The 12,639-nt window shown below is 45.8% G+C and overlaps 1 protein-coding gene across 1 annotated transcript in view; it reads left to right on the top strand.

Moving 5' to 3' along the window:
* The window catches only part of LOC311233928 (glutamate receptor ionotropic, delta-1-like), a gene marked incomplete at both ends in the record, with an annotated part of 834,874 nt that overhangs the window by 806,527 nt on the left and 15,708 nt on the right, over nt 1-12,639 (top strand). The window contains one exon of the mRNA XM_084320981.1: nt 4,759-4,954. Within this exon, the coding sequence (XP_084177107.1) occupies nt 4,759-4,954 (196 nt within the window). The remainder of the gene's footprint in view (nt 1-4,758; nt 4,955-12,639) is intronic.

Below are 12,639 nucleotides of genomic sequence, written 5' to 3'. Positions count from 1 at the left end.
TCCAACTAGTTCAAAGATTAAAATGCATGGCTTGAAATGCCTAAGCTAAAAAGCTTAAATGTGTATGCAAATGTATGTGTGTGTGTATTTATTTGCTATATTTGCCTAGATATTTATTCTATAACTTTCTTGATGTCAGACCCACTCACAGTGGATATATGCAAGTTATTTTAAACAATATCTCTGGCTCAAGAGAACATCAATCATTTGATTTTATTAGCATTAAGTACATTAATAAGCACATATTTTTGAGAGTTGCAGATTCTCAAAGGCTAGTAGTAGTAGTACATAATCAGTAATACAATAGACGTCATCCGCATAAAGATTAGCTTGACAGCCACTCAAAGATGAGACAATATGATTAATATAAATGGTAAATAAGACAGGACCCAGGATTTATCCATGCCATTTGCATCAAAACCACCACTGCATAGTATTTATAAAAGAGAATAATGGTCAACTGTATACAAATGTGCATTTAATGCTTTTGAAAGATATACAAATAGGGCAGCACAATGTTTTCTTTTGTCTACGGCGGATACTATATCATTCACCACCAAAGCAGTGGCTGAGATCATGCTATACATTTTGCTCTAAAACCAGATTGGTGTGGACTTAATGTTTGAGAGAAATGCTTTGAGTTGGTTATTTACCAATGATTCCATGATTTTAGCTAGACATGAGTTTGGAGATTGGTCGATAATTATTTAGGTCACTGCTCCACCTTTATGTAATGGAGATACACAGACAGTTTTCCAGGCACTATGCTATTTAAATCTAAGGACTCCATGCTGGTAAATAGGGAAGATTAGATTAGATTAGATTCACTTTATTGTCATTACACAGTACAAAACAGTGCAACGAGATTGTGTACGTCCAACCAAGATGTGACAATCAACAGTCAGTTGCAATATAAGACACATATAAATAAAACTGTACAGTGAAGTGCACTGGTTAGCACAATGTGCAATGGTGAGAATACAAAATAATAATTAAAATAATCATTAAAATAAAGTCTAGATAAGCTATGGCTATATAATACACAGGTATACAGTGAGGTGCAGTGGGCTAAGTAGAGTTTTGATTCAGAAAGAAACTATTTCTGGTCCTGTTGGTTCTGCCTGGGAGGCTGCGGTAGCGTGCCCCAGAGCGAGTACCCCGCAGCCGGGTGAACAGTCCATGGGTTGGGGTGAGAAGCGTCTTTGATGATGTGCCGTGCTCTCTGTGAGCACCGCTTCTCATAGATTGATGATATGGGGGGGGGGGGGACCAGATGTTTGATCTAAGGGGGTGGGATTAAGGTGGCAGAAGTTTAAATGAATACTTATACTGTATTATTGACCTCAGTTATACTAAGAACAAATAAGATGAATAAACACAGTGGCTCGGGAGGTAGAGCAGTCGTCTGGCTATCCGGAGGTTCCCGGTTCGATTCCCGCTCCTCCTGGGCAGCTTGTCGATGTGTCCTTGAGCAAGACACTTAACCCCTAATTACTCCCGATGAGCAGGTTGGCTCCTTGCATGGTTGCCTCTGCCGTCGGTGTGTGAATGTGTGAGTGAATGTGTAAATGTGAGTAACAAATTGTAAAGCACTTTGGATAAAAGCGCTATATAGAAAAGCAGCCATTTACCATTTACCATGGCAGCAAGGCCATGTCCACAATACACAATCATCACAAAAAGGGCCCCTTTCGAAACAGTTCTGCAGTGTGATCCACAAAACAAATACAGTGGAAATAATAGAGTATAGAGGCTCACAGCTCACTTACAGCATCATCGACACACTTCCACACAGTTTGCATGCAACAATAATAGATTATTAGGCAATGTTTTTAGTAATGGTATCCCAATAATCACCTGTCGGCAAGGAGAGACACTTCACTTCACAGAAGGCTTCCTTAAATCAATCAATCAATCAAATTTATTTATAAAGCACATTTCACATGACGCGTGTCAACCAAAGTGCTGTACAGAGGGTAAATACACAAGATACATATAGACAACAATCACACTCCGTTTTATGGGAGGGCACACAGGCAAACACATAGAAAAACAGGGCATGAGTCAGTGAACGGGAAAGGCTAGTAGGTAGAAGTGGGTTTTGAGCCTCGATTTGAAGGCATCTATCGAGGGGGCGAGCCTAATGGAGGTGGGGATGCTGTTCCACAGTTCAGGGGCTGCGATAGCAAAGGCACGGCCCCCCCTGAGCTTGAGGTTAGACCTCCGGACTGTCAGGAGCCTCTGATCGGCTGACCTGAGGGACCTGGTGTTGGAATAGGGGATAGGAGGTCTGAGATGTAGGAGGGTGTGTGACCATTAAGGGCTTTAAAAACAAATAGGAGAACCTTAAAATCTATCCTGTAGCGTACTGGGAGCCAATGAAGGGAGGCAAGGACAGGGGTGATGTGGTCTCTCTTAGAATACTAGTAGTTATATATACTGCATAATGGTATGGCCTATGAGAGAGGAGGCCCGGGCATGTTCTTTGCTCAGGGCACAAGTGTGCTTGTAAGATTCAATTACAGATAAGTTACTATTTAGGGTACCTTTTTAACCAGGAAGTAGATGCTATCGGTGCAATATATATAGCAAAGTGGGTTTTTTTTTGGTTCCCAATCTGAAATGGGCACATGAGGTGCTCAGGCTTTGCGCCACTGGCTCCACGTCAGACCAGGTCCCAGAACCAAATCACATGAGGGGCTTGTGAATGTGATGAACGGGCTCCAGACAAAACATACATCCCGTGGCCTGTTATAATAATATCATCCCTGTTACCTATTATCAACCCAGTTATGACTCTAGTTATCGCCCGTAGCGAATGCTAAGACGATGAGGTGTCAAGCTTTCTACAATAAGCCGACATTCCCAGCTGCTCTTGGTATTTTAATGATGTCTATGCTTTTCTAAATGGGATCTGTGCACAAAGGAGTGGAGGAAGTAAAAACCACCTCTTTGTCCCACTATCCACTTTAGGTAGTTCATCTACCTAAATTTGTATCACATCACGCCAGTTTTGTCCGCCCTACACTGGCTTCCTATATTCAAGCCCGATCTGACTTTAAAGTGCTACTCCTCACCTACAAAATTTTAAATGGGCTTGCACCGCTCTATCTATCCGATCTCATCTCTCGATACTCGCCCGCTCTTGCTCTGCGCTCACAAAATGCGGGGCTCCTATCGACCCCCACGGGTTAAAAAGAAATCCCCGGCCACAGAGCCTTTGTCTACCGCGCTCCCTACCTGTGGAACAAATTACTTGCCGTCATCAGGGGCGCCTGCTCTGTCGAAGCTTTTAAATCCCTGCTTAAGACCCATCTTTTCTCTCTCTCCTTCAACCTACCCTGATCTCACCTGATCGGGGTCTGACCCTTAGATTAATCTGTCTAGTTTAGTTAGGATGTATTTGCTCCCATGTCTGGTAACCCCCTCCTATTGCTAGGTTTTAGTGAGTTTTTCCTTTTCCTTACCTTCACGTTGGGTATGTCTGGGAGTGTTGCTTTTATTTATTTTGCATTTATTTAAAAAAAAAATTGGACCTTGTGGTGTTCTTGTTTTGTTCTTGATTTGATGTGATGTTTCTTCTTGACTTGTTTGGGGAGGACGTGTACGGCCCATGGGGACATTGACGTGTGTTGTCGGGCCTTATAAATAAATTTGATTTGATTTGATCTCATCCCATAGTGGTTCATGGTAAATATATAGCTCCAGCTGCACAGAGGCAACCGTCCCCACTCTCATAAAAGTAAAGCTCTGTTGGGAAACACATTTTATCTAAGCAACACATTTAATGCAATGGAGTGCATTGCAATGCAACTGCTGTTGAACAGAACAGAATGAACAGGCTGTGAAACGCCTTTTTCTGTCGTTTTTTTTCTTGTATTTTCTACCAGCACACCAGGCAGGCTGCTAATTGCCTGATTTAGTCTACTGTCATTATCCTGAGATGAGCTATTCATGTATTCTCACCTTTAGGTAATTGGATTGAAACCAATCTGCTGCATAACACGCTGTCTTTGGTGTGTCAATTTACTCGAGAAATATGAGCACATGCAGGCTGACATGGCGAGCATCCCAATCTAGCAACAGTCAAACGTGTAGCTAATTGTTTTAGTAGATCGCTGTTCGTATTATATTCCAGGCAAACCCCAATTATAATCATGTTGTGATTTTTGTGTAAACATTATTGTATAAGAATGCTTATTATCTGCGCATGGTCAGGGCATGCCAGATGGCTGCAGTGGCCATATCACACCTACAAACATTGCACTCTCAGCCCTCAACTGGAGCCATTTACTCACCACCTGTTGTTGTAATTGGCTCCTAAGCTGTGAGTGGTTGAACAGGCTGAACATTTTATCAGGGCTTGTGAACACTATTAGAACATCCCCGGGGTAAGATCTTATCACGTCCATAATCGATACCGACTGAGTTCACAACGTGTATCTTCTGGGCTCTTGTAAACATGGGGAGTATTATCAGTATGTCAAAACACCACTGCCTACACTCCAAATTCTATGAAACTACTAGTAATTGATCATATATACATATTTTTTGTGTGGAAATCATTAGCATGTACAGCACTAAAGTGGGCTTGAACCTTTTCCATTGCCTCCCTATCTGTTCTATTATGGCCCTCATCATGTTAGCTTTCTACTTGACTGGAAATAAATAAAAAAAAGGTATGTGCTCACAAATAACATCCACTTCAAGGTTGTTCAACTAATTCGCCCCACTCTGCTACTGTGACCCTGCCTCCAGGTCCTTCCAGGACTTGTCCAAGCAGGTGGACCTGGTGTATGGGACGGTGCGGGACTCGGCTGTGTACGAGTACTTCCGGGCCAAAGGCACCAACCCTCTGGAGCAGGACAGCACCTTTGCTGAGCTCTGGAGGACCATCAACAAGAACAGCGGCCAGGACAACTCCGTCTCCAGTCCCTCCGAGGGCATCAGAAAGGTCAGTCCAAGTCCCTGGATCATCCTCATTCGGGCTATGTACACGGGAAAAACGTTGACATAAAGGTCCAATTTGTTGATCCAAACGTAAACAAATGGGTAGCCATTTTCACTACCAAAAAAGATTAAATAAAATAGGAATGGAGATGTGTCTTGATACAAGGATTACCATGAGGCAGCAGGTGTTTTTATTGTGCTGTCTATTGTGGCTGTAAAAGGTTTGGTTACGTCGGTAATGTTTGAAAACGATCAATCCATATGATCATTCATACCTATAACCACCAAGCACAGTCACACAGACCACCATATCTATATATGATCATGTATACCTATAACCAGTATAAATCAAATCAAATCAAATTTATTTGTAAGGCCCGACAACACGCGTTAATGTCCCCATGGGCCGGACACGTCTTCTTTAAACGAGTCAAGAAGAAACATCACAATAAATCAAGAACAAAACAAAAACGCCATAACGTCCAAAAAATTTAAAATAAATGCTAAATCAATGCAACACTCCCAGACATACCCCACGCAAAGGTAAGGAAAAAATCACTAAAACCTAGCAATCGGAAAAAATGCACCACAGGCAGTGTGGAGGAGAGAAACCTTAGAAGGGCCATTCAAGGGGGATCTCCCTTCTTAGATGTCGGTGATAGTAGTGTTGCTATAAAACAGGCGAAACAGTTGGTAAGCATGCACTCATATGTGTAATGAAACACAGATAAGTGCATGCAATAGCAAATGAACATTTTGAAAGATAAAAAATAGAGCTGATGGCGGATCTATTTGAGGCAAAGGGGCGGTGCAGAGAGGGTCGCATCCTCCCGGTCATCATCACAGGACGTCCAACACAGACAGGGAGACGTGACAGGCATTAGACAGTTTGCATGATTGTGATAGGCGGACATAGCAATAGATACAATTGGTAAGCATATACGTGACCCAGTCTGGTGATGACGCCTACAAGTCGCCAGGGTGAAATGACAGAGAGACACAATACATTTTGTATTTATTTTTTTGTTTTTTTAAATTTTTTATATATAACTACAGTTCGAGAGTTGAAGAACATATTTAGTATAACAGCGAACAGATATAATAACTCTAATTGTAAGTTTTGAAACAGTTTGTCCTCTCCACAGAGGAGAGGTGGGGGCTGGGTTTGTTTTTGCATCTGAATAGAGCTGCGTGCTGGGATTCAGATTCACTGAGCCAGGTAAAGGCATTCACACAGGGAGAGTCGTTAACGATGGACGCATTCAGGTGAGGGTAGTTGTCCACGCCCCCCCCCCCCAAACTAGCTGAAGTGTGAAAATCTTTGAGAGGCATTTTCTCCCCTTGAGTGTAGACAACAGACTGCTTTACAAGATTTAAATGAATATATGATATTCAAAACATTCTCAGATTTCAAAGTATGACACATCATTTGTAGACATATGTAGTAAGCATATTATGTGATTAGAATAGAAGTACTTAAGTACCAGCAATGAACTCCACGCCTAAACCACGTTGACAGACCACGGACAGAAGATGGTAAGAAGCTGATCCATGGCCTCTGTGGTGCACATAGAACAGTCACTGCAATCTTGGCCAAGACCCAGAGACATCCACCACCTTGGTCAGCACTACGAGACAACCACTCAGAGAAATTGGGGGGGGGGGGGGGGGGGGGGGGGGGGGGGTTGGGGACTGGGGTTAGAGAGTTCCCATGTTTCTAGTGGGCGGAGATGGAGCAATAAATACATCTATATCTATATATGATCACACTAGCGGACTGGCCATCGGGAGCACCGGGAGTTTTCCCGGTGGCCTGGCAGACTGGCATGGCCTGGCTGCCCTGACGGACTGGAAAATGCTTTTTTTATTTAAAAATTAGTATTTGTTTGTGCCCGCAGTCAGGCCACTGAACACCGAAGCAGGCCAGGTCAGCATATACGTGTTTCTATTTGCGCGGAGATGTGCTCTCTATATAAGTTCAGGCAAGCAGGCAGGAATGAGTTCACTTGTCATTCACAACCCAGCGTGAGGTAGCGCGCCTGAGCAGGCCTGCGCAGGCCTCGCCAATCTCAAACAAGTCTATTGATTTAAATCATGAGGAAATCGACTGCCGAAACCCGGAGATATGAACGTTTTGGATAGCTCTAGAATGGGTGAAGAATGAGACGAAAGCAGGGCGTAATCAGAGGTGTTATTACGCAAGTATTGAATCAGATGGACATTGAAATTGACAAGGAAACTCCGAATGTTGATCACTTGAGCACTTTATTGGAGTTAAAGAAGTGTGAGCGTATACAGTGTGTGTGTTGTGTGTGTGCTCATGTGTGCTTGTGTGTGGAGAGTTCAGTGTTCAAGACTCTGATGACCTGGGGGAAGAAGCTGAGCCGAAGTATCTCTGTCCTAGTTGCTGGTGTTCGCAGGCGTTTGCCTGACCGCAGCAGCTTGAACAGGCTGTTGTTGGGGTGATAAGGGTCTTTCCTTATTCTGCAGGCTCTGGATTTGCACCTCTTGTTATATAAGGCCTGCAGGGGTGGTAGTGCAATACCTGTGGTACGCTCGGCTGAGCGCACCACTCTCTGTAGGGCCTTCTTGTCCTGTGCCGTGCTGTTTCCATACCAGGCAGTGATGTTTCCAGTCAAGATGCTCTCTACAGCCAATACTCTGAACTTCCTTAACTGTCTCAAGTAGTAGAGGCGCTGCTTCGCCTTCTTTACGACTGAGTCTATGTGTGTTGTCCATGTCAGGTCCTCTGAGATGTGGACCCCCAGGTACTTGAAGCTGCTCACCCTGTCCACGATAGCCCCATTTATCCTCAGTGGTGTGTGTGTCCCCTGCTGTGTTCTCCTAAAATCCACGATCAGCTCCTTGGTTTTACTAATGTTCAGGAGCAGGCTGTTGTCATGGCACCAGCATTCCAGTACCTCAACCTCCTCCCGGTAGGCCTTCTCCTCGTTGTCCGAGATCAGCCCCACCACCACTGTGTCGTCCGCAAACTTCACTATGGAGTTGGAGCTGAACTTGGCCACACAATCATGTGTGTATAGTGAATACAGCAGGGGGCTCAGAACACAGCCCTGGGGGGACCCGATACTCAGGGTGATGGTGTTGGAGGTCTGACCCCCCACTCTGACCGCCTGGGCCTTTCACTCAGAAAGTCCAGTATCCAGGCACTCAGAGTGGGGCTCAGACCCAGCTCGATCAGCTTGTCCACCAGTCTGGTGGGGACTATGGTGTTGAACGATGAGCTATAGTCAATGAACAACAGTTTCACATAGCCCCCCTTCTGGCAGTCTAGGTGAGAGAGGGTTCTGTGCAGTACTAGGGAGACCGCATCGTCAGTGGACCTGTTTGGCCTGTATGCAAATTGTATAGGGTCCATATCACTGGGGAGGGAGGCACAAATGTAATCCTTAACCAGCCTCTCAAAACACTTCATGACCACAGAGGTGAGTGCCACCGGTCTGTAGTCATTAAGACCTGTTGGGGAGGATTTTGTTGGTACCGGTATTATAGTAGACACCTTGAAACAGGCAGGGACCACGGACTCAGCCAGGGATAGATTAAATATGGTGGTGCACACAGGGGCTAGCTGGTTAGCACAGGACTTTAGAGGGCTTTCACACTCAGCCTTTTGTATCGAATCACCGTCCCGGAGCACGGGGGGCAGTGTTCTCACTCACCACTTTTGGGGTGCGAGTCGGCGCTGAATCGTTTCACCCCCCGCTGAACGGGACCAGCTGGCAGAGGTGGTCTCGGGGTCGGTCCCGGGAGAACGGGGGGTGTGGCTTTGCGAGCTTGTACCTTTTCACGGGCGTGGCGCCTGGTGCTGACATAACGTCATAAATGTTGTTTGCCATTGCTATGTCTATACATTTGTTCGAATGCATTTATTTCTATTAGACCAGTGGTGCCCAACAAGTCGGCCGTGGTCGACCAGTAGATCGCTCAAAACGCTCAAAAGCGGACTCTACAACACCATCCATTCGTGATAAAATATAACTTCATATTTATTGGCAATTTGTTCATTTTATATCAACATCCAGAGTCCGCAGTCGTGTTAAGACATTCCCGTTTACATTTTCGGTCGACCAGTAGATCAATGACATTCAATATAATCGATGCGATTGCGAGCAATGTTACTAGTATGTTGCATGTGTAGTAACGTTAGCGTTAGCCGTTAGCTTAGCGATATTGTTAACCCTGCAAAACGATCAAAAGCGGGCTCTACAACAGAGTTCCATTCGTGAGAAAAGGGGGTGGGTTATATTGACAAGGCTTGACAACAGAGGTTCAAATATAGCTTCATATTTATTAGTTATTTGTATCTTTATATCAACATCCATTCTCCACTCTCCGTGTGAACACTTCCTGTGTTTACATTTCGAGCGTGACATCATCGACAATAGCCGGGGGGGTGTCGTGATTTGTAGCAGCAGCAGCAGCGCTCCTCTAGTGCAACAGCAATGAGCGAGTGCGAGAGGGATCTGTTTGGCAGTAGGCTGCTGTGTTATTAGCTGGCTTGCTAGGCTACTTATCCAAGCTACCGATATCCCTCCCTCCCTCCCATCCGTGCTTTTGCTCATCGACTACGGCAAGCTTACAAGCTCAAAACGCAAACCGTAAACAAAACCCAGAGCGCACCCAGAATGAAGTGTGTACACAAACTAGAGGGGGGAGAGGAGGGGGGGGGGGGTTCGGATCAGATCTCGGCACGGGCGGAACGGAACGAAATAGAAACGAATAGAGTGAGTGAGAAAGTGACCTAAGTATATGTCCTGTTATCCCATCTGGGCCAGCTGCCTTCCTGGTGTTCATCCGCATAAATGCTCTTCTCACACTGTGTTCCGTCAATGAGAGAGTCCCCCCGCCCCCCCGTGGATGCCCCCCCTCCACGACAGCCGGTGCGTCAGTGACGTCATTAGCCGGTGAGCTAGCACCAAACCGTGCCTAAAAGGAGTTGAGCTGGTCCGCGAGAGAGGCGTCGGCATTCTCCATTGAGGGGCCGTTGTCTTTGTAGTCAGTTATCGTCTGTAGTCCTCGCCATAAGCCTCTTGTGTCGTTCTGGGCCATTTGTGCTTCCATCTTATCAGCGTACGTCCTCTTAGCAAGTTTAACAGCCTTGCGCAGAGTATAGACTGTAGCCTTATACTCCTCCATGTTTCCTGTCGCTCTGCCCAGGTTGTAAGCAGTGGTGCGAGTTTTCAGAGCCGCTCGGATAGTACTGTCAACCCACGGTTTCTGGTTCGGGAAGACTCGGACCGTCTTTCTGGGGACAATACTATCAGCTAGTGTTGCTATAAAGCTAACAACCACATCCGCGAACTCGCTGACGCCACTGGAGCTTGTCTGAAACATACGCCAGTCCTGTAGCGCTGTCTCTGATTGGTCGGAGCACTTCTTTACCTCACGTGACACGACAGCGTCACGTGATGGCTGCCTGTAGGCAGGAATAAGCAATATGGAGTCGTGGTCTGATGTACTCGATTCTCCAGCTAAAGGAGGGGCCGGTACTGCCCTGTAACCGGCTTTGAATGAGGTGTAACAATGGTCCAGCGTATTTCCTCCCCTTGTGGAGCAAGCGATGTGCTGAAAAAAGGATGGAATCACTTTCTTCAGGTTCGCTTGATTGAAGTCGCCGGCTACTATCATGGCTGCATCTGGGTGTTTAATCTGTTGTTTAGTTAGGTGGCCTTGTAGATCCACCAGTGCCCTGGAGGCAGGGCCGCCTGGGAGAAATGCGAGGCCCTGTGCGAGATTGAAACGCGAGCCCCCCCCCCCCCCCCCCCCCCCTAAAGGGAAAAATAAGTTTTTTCATACAGTCAACATATTCTTAAATAATAGCGCTGCCCGAGGCTGGGCATGATACAGTCAACATATAGCAAGAGAGAGAGAGAGAGCGAGAGAGAGCTCCCGTTCTACAGTCAATATCCAGTGTTATCGCTTTGTAACACTGTACAAATTTCTCCACAACACACATGTACAAGTGGCAGTAATGCAGAAAATCCAGCAAGGGAAGAAGCAGTGTAGAAAACAGGTGGAGTTTTTGCCTAGCAATGGGAATGCTTTGGCTGTACTGTGTAGATAGAAGTACACACTCTAGTGTTGATGTCTTTGTTTACAAGGCTCCAGGTATGGTTGCTCTGCTACAAACACAGTAGAGCAGCTGTGTGCACATCCAACCTGTTTTAGGCCAGGTGCAGGATAAAACTAAATGTGACTGAAGGAAAAATTGCAATGAACTGACCGACACAATTGACAACTATAAGCAATGCAATGCTCAGAGAGAGAGAGAGAGAGAGAGAGAGAGAGAGTCTGTGATGATCCAGACAGAGAGAGTCTGTGGTCCAGACAGAGAGAGGGAGAGAGATAAGCAAGACAGCTAAGATGAGCCCCTAAAGGATATTCAACTTTTAATGGAAGAACAAAACAGAAGGAAAAGATAACTTCAAAGGCAACATGAATATACATAGATCCAAAAGGACAAAGATCAACACTTAAATCCAAAGAGAAGAGGATCTATACCAGAGAAAACAAAGTAGCAAGGAGCCAACGGCCGACATCAGCTAAGGAGGCTAACTGCAAATAGAGTAGCCAGGTACTGACACCAGGTACACACCGTTAGCTACGACAGCTAGCCGGCCCGTTTGGCTCAATATAACGTTAGCTACGTTAGCTAGCCGGCTTGCTTTGGCTCAATATAACGTTAGCTATGTTAGCTAGCCGGCCCGCTTTGGCTCAATATAACGTTAGCTACGTTAGCTAGCCGGCCTGATTTGGCTCAATATAACATTAGCTACGACAGCTAGCCGGCCCGCTTGGCTCAATATAACGTTAGCTACGTTAGCTAGCCGGCCCGCTTGGCTCATTATAACGTTAGCTACGTTAGCTAGCCGGCCCGCTGGTCTAACAGAACGTCAGCTACGATAGCTAGCCGGCCCGCTGGCTCCACATAACGTTAGCCAACATAACGTAGCCACGATAGCTAGCCGGCCTGAGAGAGAGAGAGAGAGAGAGATATCTCCACGGCGGGAATAGAATAAAGTGCATTAAAAACTCACCAAACGTCCAAGAGGATGGAGACAACCGCGTGCAGTTGACGAAGTTCATCTGCCGAACGACCGTCCTCTTCATCTTGGCATAACAATGCTGCACGCACTCTCTCTAGGTTAGCTAACGCTAGTTAGCCTTTAGCTAAGCTACTAGCCGACATGGCTATCCCGACTGAACCACACGTTAGCACTCGATATTATAATGTAGCTAAAGCTAACTAGCTGTCCCTGCCTTTAGCTAAGCCGACATGGCTAGCTTGACTGAACTTTCTAACATGCAACAACTTTCATCTTCAGTCCATCTGCCGAACGACCATCCTCTTCGTCTTGGCTGGCATAACCTCCAATGCTGCACGCGCGAAATAGTCAGACGCAGCTGACGCCGGCCGGCCGACTGTACACATGTAACCCCTCCCTTCGTTGAAACCAATAGTATGTCTGCTGCAGAGCCCCAGAGCTCCAATAGTGTATCTGCAGTCTGCAGAGCCGCAGAGCCAGGAACAAGTCAGACACATTCTACAAACGTGTCTAATGTGAAATATATAAGCATATAAGCAAAACTAGATTTTAGGTCTGTGATGAAAAAGGGTCTTGCAAAAATGGAAGGGGGGCCTCGCAAAAAAAATTAAAAAAAACATTT

Source organism: Notolepis coatsorum (genome assembly GCF_963971535.1).
Source record: "Notolepis coatsorum genome assembly, chromosome: 9".
Taxonomy (NCBI): Eukaryota; Metazoa; Chordata; class Actinopteri; order Aulopiformes; family Paralepididae; genus Notolepis; species Notolepis coatsorum.
Note: the sequence above shows the minus strand (reverse complement) of the source record. Positions and strands in the feature narration are given on the sequence as shown.